This window comes from Hemicordylus capensis, chromosome 6 (genome assembly GCF_027244095.1).
Source record: "Hemicordylus capensis ecotype Gifberg chromosome 6, rHemCap1.1.pri, whole genome shotgun sequence".
In the NCBI taxonomy this organism is placed as follows: Eukaryota; Metazoa; Chordata; class Lepidosauria; order Squamata; family Cordylidae; genus Hemicordylus; species Hemicordylus capensis.
In genome coordinates, this window is record NC_069662.1 from 109741346 (window position 1) to 109757454 (window position 16109).

Consider the following 16109-nt stretch of genomic DNA (forward strand, 5'->3'; position numbering starts at 1 on the left):
TTAAGTAGCTGTTCTCCAAATTCACCTTCTCTCGAGGGTGGGAGAGTCAAATGTATTAAGGAAATCTGCCGTTTAACACAATGAAACAAAAATGCACTTTTAGTCACTGACATTTTACTAAGCCAACTGGGGGAAGGAAACACCATCTTTTACAGCAACAGGTATTACTTTAGCCTTCTATCATGCTGATTTATCTTAGTGTCTGAAATGTTTATGGCTAATTAACTGTAAGTAACACTGACAACTTTCAGTCTCTCTCACACACTCACTTTAAAGCCACAAAACTGCCTCAATTGTAATACCAATAAAGAGTCAGTATATATCACATAAATTAAAGCTAAAACCATATGTATAGGCAGTCAGTTACTATCAGTCAGTTACAATCTGTCACAATCATTCAGTCAGTTACAATCATTCCAAGTGTGTGTGTGTGTGCGCGCGCACACGCACACGCACACACACACAGAAACATCAACCACACTCCTACCTTTCTCATGTGAAATACTGAAATGTTAAAGCTACTTTAGAAGCTAAATGGATGCATGGTGATATTCATTTTTTAAAAAGAATGATAGTGAAAAACACACACAAATAACAAGTACCTTTTAGCACTAGTTGAAAGTTTAGCAGCTGTCTTGCTAGAGATTTTGCCCTCCTTTTTCTTGGGCTGAACCTGTTCTCTTTCTTGATCATGTTGAACACCTTCTCGCTGATCTCCATCAGAGCTGCCTCCACTAGTGCTTGGACTATCGTCAACTCTTTGCCCTTCAGTGGACATCTTAGATTCTAAATGGAACACACACAAAAAGCATAAAAATTGGCTCCAATGCTACAAGAAAATCCAGGACTATCCAGTGCCAAGAGATTATCCATCTTCAAACTACTGAGTTAAGATGTTGTTCAAAAGGTTAGTAAAATGGTTTTAGCTGATAACTGACTTTTAGAAACCTATTTTGCAGGCTGAAATTCCTAGCAGGCAAGATTCTTTACTATCTTTTCCAGCAATGCCATTTTGGCAATACAATTTCTGGAACTCCAAGTAAATAGCTACACTTCAGATGCAGCTTCAATACTAACAAGAGCTTCATACAACATCATATGTTATGTGCTTCTCTTCACAAAATCACTTTGAGGAACAATACTATCACAAACCCTTTTTATTTAGTTATACATAGTATTTAAAAAGCAAAACAAGAGAATAAATACTGCTACTTTTTTGTAGGCAATGTTGCCTAATCTAAAAAATAAAATAAAAAATTACTTCAGAGTAAGGGCCGTTCTTTCCCTCAGAGTCTTAGGATCTCACCATCACAGCTCAATTGTGTTCCTGTCTACTCAGAAGTAGAATTCAAGGGGCCTTACTAACAAGCAAGTATGTAGTTTAAAAAAAAAAACTTCAAAGATCACAAAGTAAAAAGAATTTGCCACACACATCTTACACCACTTTCATCCTTGTTTGAGATAGAAAAAGTGAGACCACATGTGATGAGCAATAATTGTAAAGTGAAGTGTCATTGCAGCAACAAAATTCTTAAGAATTACTGCTGCACGTATTATTTGGAAACTTGAAGCAACTGAAGTACCCAATTCACAAAGTTCATTTTACCCCTGAATACACAGGGGTAAATACTTAATGAATACACAGACTAATATCCCTTAATGAATACACTGAATATCCCCTTGCCCTCTTCCTTAATCGAGATACAATAATGTACATTAAGTCTAAAAGTTCATGAATTATCTTTCCCAAAATACCAGGAAAAAGGTGTTGTTACTTAACTTCATATCCAGCTCAAGCAAATGCTTGTATTACATCTATAGCTTGTCTTACACCTATAGTTCATCTACAGCTACTTAAATGTGAGCCAGAGCATTCTTGAAACTAGGCTTTCAGGCAGGTTCAGTTAAAGTGTTCAGCTTTAAATATATTATATTTTATCTATATTAAATAGATAAAAGTTAGCTATCACACATACACACACGCCTTAAATCCACACGTGACCTTCAGGAATGTATTTCTGGCAGCCAAAAAGCACTTTTGGAGGGGGAGAGAAGAGCAAAAATCACTCCAACCTCAGCCTCCCTGCACACTTGGTGTGGGACAGCTTTTGACTGAGATTTGCAGCAGGCTTTCTGAAAGGGCACTGCTCTTGTCCCACTTTTCTAATGCTGTATAATGTATTAGCCACTATGATTCAGCAAGATACATCCAAACTAGTTCTGTTAGTTTGTGTTACTGACACACCAGGGTTTTTATGGCACATGTGCGGAGAGGCGATTTTTGGCCACTCCTGACCCTCTGTAGTGTGTGCGCATGCCAAAGCTATCTTTCCTGAGACTTGGGGGACTATGAGTTTGCAGAGGAAATTGCCCGAAACCATCCTCACACAAAGCACAATGAGAGGGAGTCACCCTCCTGCCTAACTTGGCGGCACCCTTGTACCTCCATAAACTGAATGTTGGCCTTTTCCATAGTATCTATTCCATTGTCTCTGCTTGTAGCTGAGATATCATAATATGCTGGTCTCTCTAGTCAAGGACAAGGCAAGTAGTTATTCTAATTTGGGTACATTCCTGATGCCTTAAGATCAATAAGCAGATCACAATGGACGGGGAAGAACCATCTTCTATATATTTAATTCTCTAAGGCATAACCATGGCTAATCCCACGTGTGGCAGCCTTCATGAGAGTTTGCATAGCCACGGGTAGCCACAAGTAGCCATGGGATGGGTGGGAGGGGGAAAATGGCAGCCGTGGCAGCTCTTGCAAGAATTCACAAGCAGAAGCACTGCGGTGATTGGGCAGTGGGGATTCCATGTGCAGAGAGAGAGAGGAGCCTGTGATGGTTAAAGTCAGTTGGAATGCAACTGTTACTAGTAGGATGATGTTCTTGATCGTAGAGAAAAGGGATAGATAGATAGATAGATAGATAGCAGGGGTCTGCGAAGAAGGGTTGTGAGCGAGGAAAGAGAAGGACAAGGAGGCTGCTGTTGTGTGGATTAGATGAGGAAACAAGATCTGTTAACTCAGGAAGGAAGAGAGAGAGAGAAGGGAGAAGAAAGATATGGGGGGGAAGAGTGAATGGAGAAAAGAGAAAGAGAGAAAAAGAAGGGAGGGGTAGAGAGAGAAAAAGAAGGGTGAGGGACGGGCCCGAGCCTATCAGCGGCTTAGGAGAATGAGTGGTTATGGCAGCAGCAGCAGCAATGAAGGGCCCAATCAACCATTGCTGCTATTTGGGGCTACTGAGGCCATTGGCGGAGGGAGGCAAGCAGGCAAGGATCGGGCCCGGGCATGTCAGCCTGGGTCTGAGGGGAACGAGAGGCCATGACAGTGGCAGCAGCGAGGAAGGGCCTGGTCAACCGCTGCTGCTGCTCCTGTGGGGAAGAGCAGGAGTGGGGTGAGGATGGAGAGGTCTCTGGGGATAGGGGGCTGCAGCTTGGCCAATAGGTGCCACAAAGCTGCAACCGCGACCAAGAGGGGTGAGGGGGATGGAATAAAGGGATGGAGGAGTGACCAAGAGGCCTGAGGGGGGTGGATGCAATGGGATGAAGGAGAAGGAGCAGGAGTGTGGCTCAGGTGAGGGTGGAGAGATCTCTGAGGTGAGGGGGGCTGTGGGGGAGCAATCAAGTACTAGCATGCAGGTGCTCTGTGCGGGTTAAGCTAGTTCTACATAATTTAATGCAAAATGATGCTAGAACAGATTATTGGTTCACATCACCTGTGTTGCAATCCTAACAGTAATTTGGAATTAACATTAAAGTAAGAAGATAACCAATTGTGTTATAATGGTGGCACCTATGTAAGTCACATGCAGTTCTAAGTGTTCACTTCGAAGTAAGTCCTACAGAAATCTTAGACTGCAGTCTCAGTTGAACGGGGCCATTCATGAAACTTTTTCAAAGCACTCCTACATGGTTCTAAGTTATACTTCAACATAAAGTCCAACATAATGTAGAACTAAGCTTTCCTAGCTTTAGTTGAATTGTAGCCTTAATCTACAAGCCATCAAGAAGTATGTATAACCAACTCTGACAAAATAGTCACACATATGCACTGGATCACCAAAAGGAATACACTATTTCTATGAGACAGCAATTTTACCTTCTTCATTGCAGAATATACAACAAGGCTCCATCACTAGAGGTTAAGTCTATCAAGAGATTCATATCGAAAAAGGAGTTTATTCAAATATTATTTATTTATTACATTTAAAAGACGCCCCTATCCAGAGGCTCTCGGTGGTGCAATGCTAGTTTAAAAAACATAAAAACAAACATCATTTAAGACACACTACTTAAAACAATATAAAAACAATTTTAACACAATTTTAAACCAATTAAAAATACTTAAAAACTATTTAAAAACCTTGGAAGGCCAGGCCAAACAAGTCAGTCTTTAGGGCTCTCTTAAAGGCCAACAGCAAACCTAAACTGCAGATTTCTGCCAGAAGTGCATTCCAAAGGCCAAGAGCAGCTACATAGAAGGCCCAGTTCTAAGTCGCCACCAGACGTACTGGTGGTAACTAGAAATTAACCTCTCCAGATGACCTCAATGTGTGATGGGGATCATACAGAAGAAGGTGCTCTATAAGGTAGCCTGGACCCAAGCAGTTTAGGGCTTTAAAGGTAATAACCAGCACTTTGGTTATTACCAAATACTGTGGACCAGAGTCATTTGTGGCTTTATCAGTTTAGAACTAGAACCTTGAGTTTGGACCCGAAACTAACTGGAAGCCAATGAGCTTTCACAGAGTATCTACAATATACTACCTGTTTGTAGCCACATAACCCAACTGTTGCATTGTAATAAGCTCAAGTTCCAAAGTCACTGTCAAAGGCATGCCCACATATAACACATTACAGCAGTCAATTGGAGAAGCTGAAGCTGATGAAGTGCGCTCCTGGCCATGGTGACAGCCACAATCTAGTAATCCAGGAACACAGTCTGGATGATCGAAAACCAATTTCAAGCTGTGAATATTGATTTTCAGGAGAAGGATTATTCCCCATCCAAGACAAAATAAAGCACTGCTTCCTGGGAACTTCAACCTCTTTATTACCAGAACTTCCATCTTATCTGAATTGAGCGTCTAAACTTCATCCAGTTAGAGTTAGTTAGTTAGATACTCAAGGAACTGGTAAAGAATATTACAGCCAAGTAAGTAAAACTCATGTATGACACCTCAACTCAAAACTCTCCCAGAGATTTTTGTGATGTTCCAGCATGGAAAATGAGATTGGCCTGTGAAACTTGGCAGCACAAATGTATATTCTTATTTGACAGTCTCTCAATACCACCTTTAGCTCTACCTGTATGTGCTTCCAACTCCCAACACCTGCAGCCAAATCAGAAAGACACCATGGAAGTATAGAAAAGTTCCAAAGAGACAACATGACCATACCTCTCCTATCTCTGCTGCCAACACACACAGCAGTCTTCAGTCCTGGTCAGAAGCTAGATAAAAGCAGATGTGGAAAATCCTATAGAAGCGCTTGAAACGGCCATACCATCATCAGCCCCTTTGGCCAGAAAGATTAGGCTCAAAACCATAAACACTGAAGGGTCCGTAGTTTTTAAAACAAGTGTCTTACAACCGGCTCTTTCAATGTAGATGAAAGTGTTTCTTCTCTCAAGAGGTATTCTAATATTTGCTCTTGCAGCCATTATGGAATTTTACTCTTCTGTGGTTTTATTATTACTTTAATCTGACTGTAGGCTGCTTTATTTTGGTAACTTTGAATAATTTTTGTGTTTTTCTTTGAAATGCACCTTGGAAACAAAAAAGAAATGGGAAATAATCATTAAATAAGATAATATTTCAGAACCAGGCCACCAGTCCCCCACAGCCAGTGGTGTAGTGCTGCAGGGACACAGTCCCAGTACTCCCCACCCCACCCACTTCCAGGATCTCAGCAGGGACGCAAAGCCCTTGATTTTCTACATTGGAAATAATGTACTGCTCTTGCTATTCCAAGTGTATCTATATCTATTATCTATATAATTAATTCTCCATAACGAGATACGTGGGGACGTGGAAGAAAGGAGGCGACTGGCTGACAGAGGGGGAGAGGTGATTGGCTGACAGAATTCACAAGCAGAAGCACCTGACTGGGCAGTGGGGATTCCATATAGCAATAGCAATAGCACTTACATTTATATACCGCTCTATAGCCGGAGCTCTCTAAGCGGTTTACAATGATTTAGCATATTGCCCCCAACATTCTGGGTACTCATTTTACCGACCTCGGAAGGATGGAAGGCTGAGTCAACCTTGAGCCCCTGGTCAGGATCGAACTTGTAACCTTCTGGTTACAGGGCGGCAGTTTTACCACTGCGCCACCAGGTATGCAGATAGGGAGAAGGAGCAGAAGCACCATGGTGATTGGGTAGTGGGGATTCCATATGCAGATAGGGAGGAGGGGCCTGTGGCACCATGGTGATTGGGCAGTGGGGATTCCATATGCAGATAAGGAGGAGGAGCCTGTGATGGTTAAGGTCAGTTGGAATGCAAGTGTTACTGGTCGGAAGATGTTCTTGATTGTAGAGCAGAGGAATGAATATGTGTGTGTGTGTGTGTGTGTGTGTATATATATATATATATATATATATATATATATATATATATATATATACACATACACACACACACACACACATACACACACACACACGTATATGGATAGCAGGCAGGGGTCTGAGAAGAGGGGTTGTGAGGGAGGAAAGAGGCCCATTAGGAGAAGAAGGCTGCCACTGTGTGAATTAGATGAGGAAACAAGATGAACAAGATCTGTTAACTCAGAGAAGGAGGGAAGGAGAGAGAGAGAGAAAAACATGAAGGGAGGATGAAGAAAAAGTGGAGGAGAGCGAGTGGAGGAGAGAGAAAGAGAAAAAGAAGGGAGGAGGAATAGAGACAGAAGGAAAGGAAAGGGATGGGCCCAAGCCTGTCAGCAGCCTGAGAACGAGCGACCATAATGGTGGCAGCAGCGAGGAATGGCCCAGTCAACCACTGCTGCTGCTTCTGTGGGGAGGAGAAGAAGCGGGGCTCAGGTGAGCCTATCTCTGGGGATAGGGGACTCCAGCTTGGCCAATAGGCGGCAGTAATGCTGAAACCACAACCAAGAGGGGTGAGGAGGATGGAAGCAACGGGAAGGAGAAGGAGGAGTGTAGCTCAGGTGAGAGTGGGGAGATCTCTGAGGTGAGGAAGCTGTGACGGGGGTGGGGAGAGCAATCAAGTACTAGTGTGCAGATGCTCTAGAGCGTGTGAGAGTTCCAGCCTTGAAGCAGAGAGAAATAATGGCGGCAGCCAGGAGGCGGATGCGGAGGGTCGGTGGGCAAAGCCCGCCAGCTGTAAGAGGTGGGTGGATGGCAGGTGAAGCTCCACCGGCTGGGAGGAGGAGGCAGGAGGAGAAATAATGGTGGTGAGGAGGTGGAGGATGGCAGGCAAAGAGAGCGTGCGCACGCGATAGAGAGTGCAACCAAGAGGGAGAGTGCAACTGGATGAGGGAAATGGAAGCAATGGGATGGAGAAGGAAAAGAAGGAGTGCAGCTCAGGTGAGGGTGGAGAAAATTCTGAGATGAGGGGCTGTGGCAGGGGGTGAGGGGAGCTATCAAGTACTAGCATGCAGAAGCTCCACATGGGTTAAGCTAGTTACCATTATTGTCTTAGAAACCTAGGAAGCTGCATTATACTGAGTAAGACCATTGCTCCATCTAGCTCGGTATTGTCTACACTAGGTAGCTGGTTCTGTGCACATCTGGCAGTGGCTCTCAATGGTTTCAGGCAGGAGTCTTTCCTAGCTGTTCCTGGAGATGCTGCAAGGGATTGAACCTGGGACCATCAACATGTTAGTCCTACAGTGCACTAGTGTCAGTTTATCCTAACATGATTGACAGAGAATGCCTACTGAAATGCACTGGTTCCTTCCAGCAGCCATTCGGAAATTCCATGCATTCACATGGCCATTTTGAAGGAATCGGTGCATTTCAATGGACATCCCCTGCCATACATTCCAGTAAATTCCCTAGAATCTACATGATCCTTGACTTCTTTTAACACAAACCTCCCAATTATTGCCTCTAAGTAAGGGAGTGGCCATTATCATGGGTGTACTGTCTTGCTAGGTATGGCTATGGGGGCTGACATGGAGAGTGCCGGTACTTCTGAATTTGCAACTAGATCACTGACAACAGCAAAATTTGCTAGCTATGATGGACATGAACTGAACAGACAAGATGTAGCATCCTTCTCACAGAAGTAAGTAATCTTCTCTCACTACTAATGGGAAACGATAAGGGTAAAGCAGTTTTAATCTAGCCAGTACTCCTACTGCAAACAGTAACCTTCCAATAATATTCACTCTAAATTCAGCAGAATGTAAAAAGAACACTAGTGGCGAATTTTGAAAACACAGGAAAACCATAATCCAATTCCCAAGCAACAACTCTCTTTGGTGCTGCTGATTCAGCAGTGACCCACACCTCACCAGCACAGTCTCCAGTTTTTTAAAGCCCAATTCCAATGTGGTTCAAGATACTGATGGTACTTCCCAGGTCAGAAGTCGAGCAATTACTGGCAAGCTGCCTTGACATTCTTCTGTCTGCCAGGCCAAAATGGTCCAATTAAGGGCTAGCTACTGCAGCTGTTTCCTGATGAGAGGTGGGAGGAATACAGTCTCTCAATCCTGTTTCTCTTGTAGGAAGAGTGCAGCCCTTACTTGGAGATAAAATTGCTTTAGAACTAAGGTGACAATAGGTGAAGATGATAAAAAAATAACCATTTTCAATTAAGTGGCATGAAACACTAGCATTTTTAAGTGAAATTTTATAGGATTTGGCTTATAAAGATTAGTTTGAACCATTATTTTATTTATGCAAATAAAATAAAATGCTAGGGTTGCAATATTTCATCTCCTAATGAATTAAACGATTAAAAACCATTTTGATCCACTAAAAATATGGCCCAGATTAACCAAGCAGCAGATTTTAAAATAAGTTTTAATACAACAAAGAATCTTGTGGTGCCTTAAAGATTATTACATTTTAGCATTGAGCTTAGAGCTCACTTAATACATGAAAGTTAAAATAATCCATGAACATGTTACAATAAGTGTGTTGGTCTTTAAGGCGCAATAGACTGTTTTTGTTGCAACTGACTTATACAACTATTTCTCTGGAAATTTTTTAATCCAAGTACTTGTAACTGGCATATGCCAAACCCAATATTTTAAAGGGCATTCTTATTTCAGAATGCCTCTAAGAGAATGTTTGCTGTAACACAAGAATGCATGAGCTAAAAAAAATTGTTGATTGATTGAGTGCCGTCAAGTCAGTGTCAACACCTAGCGACCACATAGATAGATTTTCTCCAGGATGATCTGTCTTTTTAAAAAAAAAAAAAAAGTCCCGTGTTATTTATTCTTTATATATTTTTTCTAAAATGAAAGTGTATGCATATGTAAACCACCAACTAAAACTCATAGAATTAAGGTTTCAAGTAACATCCTTGGGAAATATTTTTTAAAGGTTTATAATATTTTGCGACCCGCATCACAGATTGTCTTCCTACAAGCTACTGAGATTTCAAAAACTTTTTTTGGGGGGGGGGGGGTGGATGACAGCACAACATGCACATCCTTTTGAGTGGCTTACCATAAAAATCAGTAACACTTTTAGTGAATTCCAGGCTCATGTTTGTTCTAACAATTATGTATAAATATTACTGCTGTTGAAAAACTGTATTTTGTTTCAGAAGTTCAGGTTACCATTCATCAGATAAATGCATAACAGCAGCAGTCAATAACATATCATTACTTTAACAAGTAATGCCAGCTTTTTCAACAGAAATGTTTCAATGTGTCATTAGATGTCTATTTTCTCATCTCTCTCTAAACACACAGGGGAAGTGGTCCATGCTACATCCTATGAACATCTAAACTACAAGTCAAGTTGCATTTTATTCAATGCAGGTTTGAAGCTAAATATAACAGGGATAAAAATATATTTACCCTGTACAGCCCATCTTTGAAATATGCAATAAAAAAAAAAGAGAAACAAAAACAAATGGTCTCAAAATCAACAGGGGAGTGACACTGTAGAAAACATTTTATTGCTGTTATTAATACCACACACTATCAAGTAGCCTCAAGGTTATGTCACAGTGCAATAAAGATGATTTTTTTACAGAGAAAAAGACTGCCTAAATCTTTTCTATTAAATTACTCCACATCCAGCAAAAGGCTTTTAAGTGTCTAACAGAAACAGATAGGGAAGCACAAGGGTCAGGGAGGTTAAAGTCTTTCCAAGAACACAAGATAATGAAGCAGAAACATGACTATGGAAGGAACTGGGCTTGCTGAATTTTAAATAAAAATGCCCAGAACAATTGCAGACCCTCATTTCTTTTTTCCTCCTTAACCAGAAAGAATGAACAGTACCTTTGCAATAAGCAACTGGGTGGCAGAGACAGTGATGTCTTGCTAAATAGCAGCCTTTAATTTGCTATAAGTAAAAATGAATTGAACATTTCTGCTGGGTCCATGAGAAGTAGCAGCAAGCACTACCTCACTTCATCTTCATTAGAAGCCATACAGGGTGAAAAGATCAAAACATTCAGGGGTGGAAGGGAAAGAACAGTGGCGTCTGGTTTATAACCAACTAGGCCAAGGTTTGTGAAAGGGGGATGGGAGAGGAATAAAGCAGCTGCTTTAGACTGATACAGACACACACAGAAAGACACCCCTACTACAAGTCACCTATTTTCCTACTGCCCAGGAGTGAAGAGGTGGGCAGATGTCACATATATGCAGTACTGGAAATGGTAAGAGGTTGAAATGGACAATTTTTAAACATTATATCCTCTACTCTGCAGGTACTTCTTGGAAAGGCATGAAAGAAAAAGGGACTGGGGACAGGAAGGTGGTGAAAGGGAGAACTGTAAGAAAAACTACTGGGAGAAAAAAAGGAAATAGGGTGAGACAGCTAATGATGGAAGACGACAACTTTGAAAGGATTGCTTGAAGCAAATGCTGGGAATGCATATTGAGGACATTCCAGAATCAGAACAGAGCTTGTGGAAAGATTCAATGTTGCCCCAAAGGAGTTCCTTGTGCTACAGAGAAGGCACTCTTGATAATACTAAAGCCTAGAGACTGGTAACGTGAAGGGGAACAATCTGTACATGTTTTAAGAAAGGAAAAGGAGAAGCTGCCTGACATCTTTGTTTGATAACTCAGAACAATCAGAGAAAAGCAATGTGTACTTTACTTCTCAACAAAGTACTTCTTTCACTAACTGTCCCACTAACAGGGACTGCAGAAGCAATTTGCTTTGTGCACATGGAGATGGGTGAATAATGCTATATAGCAAGTATAAGGACAAGGGAAGTCCGAAAGCTAATGGAACTGTGGCATCAGCAATAGCAGAGTATAAAAGAAACAGTTGATTCCCTCGATGTGTTCTCAGAGTTACAGGAGAATACAAATATTATAAAAAGAGCAACAGAAGGACCCCCCAAAAAAGGAGGGATATTACAAAAAAAAAAGGGCAGCTTTATAACTTTTTTAAAAGGAAGACAAAAGTCTTCTTTTGTACATTATGTTCAAAGCAAGTACAATTTGTGTGCAGTGTATATTATATACAGTTATTCACACATTACAATGAACATGCATGCAGCAGTACACTTCTCCATACAGGTAGAGTATCCCTTATCCGGACATCCAAAATCCAGAATGCTCCAAAATCCAGACACCACGCCGTAACAACAACAACAGCAACAACAACAACAAAATGCCTCAGCTCACTTTAAAAATGCAGTCAAGCTGCCTTCCTCAGGACCAGGGCTGTTCCGCCGCTGCTTCCCTCAGGGCCAGGCCAGGCCATCCCACTGCCGCCCCGCCACCGCCACCCACCCCCACCGGCACCTCCTGCCTCCTCCGCTCACCTCTTCAGACATCCACTTCCTTGCTTGCCGCCATTATTTCTTGCCGCTGGAACTCTTGTGCACTCTCATGAGAGTTCCACCTCGCATTCCAGACCCCCATCTACCAGAATTATATGCCTGTATATAGAAGATTCCCAAATCTGGAAAAGTCCGAAATCCAGAACACTGCTGGTCCCAAGCAGTCCGGATAAGGGGTACTCGACCTGTACCTGTATTTAAGAGGGTCTGTACCCAGATTTTAAAATGAACACATACACAGCCATTCACACACATATACGTGTGTGAAGACATCTGAACTCCCATATATCATGTTGTCTGGCATGGAGAAATACGTCCGGCTGGCTTGCGGAGTTAAAGGGTACCATGAAGCAACTATGTGAGTGTTACATGTCATCATGAAAAGAAACACATGGAGTACACAGAAGACAATAGAAGAATATGAAAGACTAAATTGTAAAAGAGAAACAACAACAAATATTTATATACTACTTTTCAACAAACATTTCCAAAGCGGTTTATATAGAGAAATAACAAACAAATTAATTGTGGTTATGGTTAGCAGTGGTATGTAACATGAAAGGCTCTTAGGCAGTGTGGACAGACATTGCATTCCATATGGATTTACTACACAGATTTCACCTCCACATAGGAAAACTAATGTGTGTTATAACCCAACATGCACTGCCAGCCATGACAAATGCACACATGTATGTTTTATCCCAGACATGTTCATGAAAAGTAAAACACGGAGGACACAGAAGACAATGGAAGATGAGCTTAATTGGGCAGAGGCACCTTTTCAGGTGACAGCACTCTTCTATTTAACATGGGAATAACAACTGCATCTAGTGTATCCTGCATAGCACCCTGCTCATTCTTGCCTCTTTGTGAACCTTTTTGCACAAAAGCATAATATATACTAATGAATATTTCACCAAATCAGCGTGTCACACATACTCCATGAGGCAAAATAGTCTTCCACCTCATGTGACAGCCAACACACATACCTCCTTCCATTTATTGAATGGGTGATATTTTTGTTTGAAAAAATGACATATAAGGAGCAGCTCTACAAGTGATTATCCTAATGAAATGATGGAATTGTCATAGGAAGCAATCACCATACTGCAAAGTTGGCATCTGTGACTAAATCTGGAGGCAGTGGCTTTTCCTTTATGAAAGGACTTTGGATGACCATCTCAGGTCACCAATTGAATGATAAGGTGTAGAACAGAGTATTTGTTGGTGATGTTGGATGTTATGGACCATTCTTTGGGAGTCAGATGCTAATGGGCTACATGATTCTAAGGGTTGATTTAAAATTAAGAAGTTTGGGATGGAACACTGTGCTTAGAGGTTGCCTGCAATTTGTCAAAACTGACAAGTAATAAGGTGACGGAAAGGATTATTTAGTGAACAATTAGTGATGACCTGACAATTACAGGAAGCAATATTACAGGGATTTGGAATTAAGGAAGCATATTTGCAGGGAAAGTTAGGGTGCTGTAGTAAAACCTATATTAAAGAGTGACATGAATGAAAAAAAACATAGCAGCACTGTGATAGGATGGATAACTTATTATAAAGGACTGGTGCTAGAAGGGAAATGAATGAATAACTGGCACAGAAACCTCTAAAGCAAAGAACAGGCACTATTTAGTGTCTGACACACATATCTAACATCTCATCTTGTATTGTTCTGGTCGATGACCGAAATAAAGTCTGATTCTCATCTTGTACTCAGTGTTACCCAAATCCGTAACACCACCGTTTCCAGACACATAGTCACCAATGTGGATCAGAAGCCACACTTCGGCTTGCCTAGAAGGAACACCTCCTTTTCCTCTTCCTGACCATGAGTACAAGAGGATGATGAAAGGGCATTACGGGGTAATTAATCCACAGTAAGTAATCTTGAGTATGTCCAGGCAGCTGGCGATTAGAGGAGTGCACTGTGGCACAGAGGGAACGATGCTGTCTATGGAAAGAGCCCAAAGGGTTAAGATCGACTGGAGAAGATGAGCTACATATGGGGAGGGAGGATAAATATCTGCCATAGGATTACACGGTGGGGGGAGAAGAGGGCGGCTTAAGAGTCAAGGGAACTATAGGGCTGAAGCACAGGGAGTGGGAATGAATAATTGGGGCATTATGGCTAAAAAAAATTGCATGAGTTGATGGGGATGTGGCAAAGACCATCGAGGCGGGGGTTCTTCTTACCTCAATAAAGCACCAAGGGGAAGGGAGGGGGAGTAGGCTAGCCGTGCTTCTTGCGAGAGGCAGCGCTTCGTAGCGGGGTTGTAATTTCGGGGAGGGGGGCACTTTGAGGAGTGGGGGTGGGAAAAGAAAGCTTTTTTACCTGTGGGAGGAGGAAGGGCGGGCACAGGTCTCTCGCTCTCCAGCTTTAGCAGGCTGCTGCGTGTCAATCCGTATCGAGGGGGGTGGGGGGGTGGTCTGGCGGGGGTTGGGGGTGGGGAGTTCCTCTTCGGTGCCGGTCACTGAGGCATGCGAGCCGCCGCGGCTTCCCCACCCTCTCTTGGCAGTGACTTCCCCCGCCAGGCGCTGCCGCTGCTTCCACCGCCGCCGCCTGAAGAAAAGTAAACCCGCCGCGCGTCTGCACGCTCCCGACTCGGCCAATTAAACCAGGAGTTGGAGGGGGGGCAGGGAAGAGAAGGAGGAAGCGGCAGCGCGCTTTACTGGATTCGCAGAATGACGGAGAGAGAAAAGTCGCTGAGGAGTTGCACCGGGAGCGGGCGTGCGCGCCGCCGCCAGTAAGAGGAGAAGGAGAGGCCGTGCGCGGACGACGGGGGAGGGCGGGGGCAAAAACATAGTTAAAGGGAAAGGGAGGCTGAGCGCGCCAGGATGTTGAGCAGCGGCAGCTCTGAGTTGGGGTTGGACGGTGCGGGCGAGAAGGCTTGGGAGGGGCGCGTGAGTGAGAGACAAGCAGGATGCTGAGTGGGCAAAGCTGCGAGGAAGGGGCGTGGCTGGCAGGCTGAGGCCACCACGCGCTGTTGGGGATGGTGGAGGAATGGTGACAGGCAAGAGGACGGCGAGGAGGGTGCAAGGCTTGCGCAGAACCGAAAGGCCATCCAGACGACCAAACTACCCCGGGCAAAAAAACTCTCCACGTTTGCAATGCTCTGTACCGTCGCGGTGCCGAAGACGGGTGACTTCAGGCGGGCGTCAGAGGCTGAGGTGTGGCAAAATGCTCATCTACTGTCTCTGCCCCCGAGTAACGTGAGAATATGCAGGAGTGGGTGGGTTGAAGATGGAGCAGAAAGGAGGCGGAGATTCAGCTAACACCCCTTCGTAGGTGTGAAAACTGTATACGTTGGGTATTTCTAATAGTTATTCACCGGGTTGGGAAACCTACGGAGGCTGAGTTTCTGGGGGAGAAACTCTATATTTATACTGTATTCTCCCGAGTCTCTCGGATTGGGTGAGATTAAAAATATATATATATACTCTGCAAGAGGGAATGGAAAAATATATGAAGCGCCTGGGCTGACCTGATGGCTGTGTTGTAAGGGGAACTCCGCTTCGCAGGCGTTTTGCTAGTTGCTAGCAGAGCTATCCAAGCACAACTTAATGTTTTCCCACACAAATCAGCAAGTGGCAGTGGATCAAGAGAGCTAGTCTGTTCTCCATTTCCTTTTTGTACATTACTGTACAAAAGGGACAAGAAGCTGATAAGAATTATTTTCATCCTTAGCTCCTGGGGCTGCAGAAAAAGAGATTAGGGTTTTGGTATTGATTGCATATTTATAGCACTAGTTTAGCATTTCTTTTAAAAAAAATTTCTAGTTCAACTTCTAATTAATAAGCAAATACAAATTTAATTCACCCTGTGGCTGCCCTGGCAAAGGTCATAGTTTAAAATTGTAGCAGTTCCCCAAGCTGATGGATTGACCTCTGGTCTTTAGTGTACATATTCATCTCCAAATATTCCAGGAGGTTATCCCTTCAGACAGCAAACTAGGGTTTACATAATGCAATACTCAGCCATACCAAAAAAAAAAAAAAAAAAGTCTCTACAAAGAAAACTAGATGCTGGGGAGGCCTAGCCTTCTTCCTGCTTCTCTAGGTATCTATATGCAGGGAGATATAGAACAGGGGAGCAGTCCATCATGTAGTAGCTTTTCTGCAATCTAAAATAAGACAGTCCAGACA

General features: G+C 43.0%; 1 protein-coding gene and 1 long non-coding RNA gene across 4 annotated transcripts in view; one reads left to right on the forward strand and one right to left on the reverse strand.

Moving 5' to 3' along the window:
• The window catches only part of UBE2E2 (ubiquitin conjugating enzyme E2 E2), a 249877-nt gene extending 235450 nt beyond the window's left edge, over window positions 1-14427 (reverse strand). For both annotated transcript variants that reach the window (XM_053261724.1, XM_053261723.1), the window contains exons 1-2: window positions 14299-14427; window positions 603-786 (exon numbers count right to left, since the gene is read on the reverse strand). In XM_053261724.1, coding sequence (XP_053117699.1) covers window positions 603-778 — 176 coding nt within the window. In that variant the 5' untranslated portion in view covers window positions 779-786; window positions 14299-14427. The remainder of the gene's footprint in view (window positions 1-602; window positions 787-14298) is intronic.
• A 305-nt stretch (window positions 14428-14732) lies between these two features.
• Window positions 14733-16109, forward strand: part of LOC128329868 (uncharacterized) — a 45059-nt gene continuing 43682 nt past the window's right edge. Inside the window, exon 1 of one of the 2 annotated variants that reach the window (XR_008309823.1) lies at window positions 14733-15252. This is a non-coding gene — a long non-coding RNA (uncharacterized LOC128329868). The remainder of the gene's footprint in view (window positions 15253-16109) is intronic. The other variant, XR_008309824.1, reaches the window with a different exon arrangement.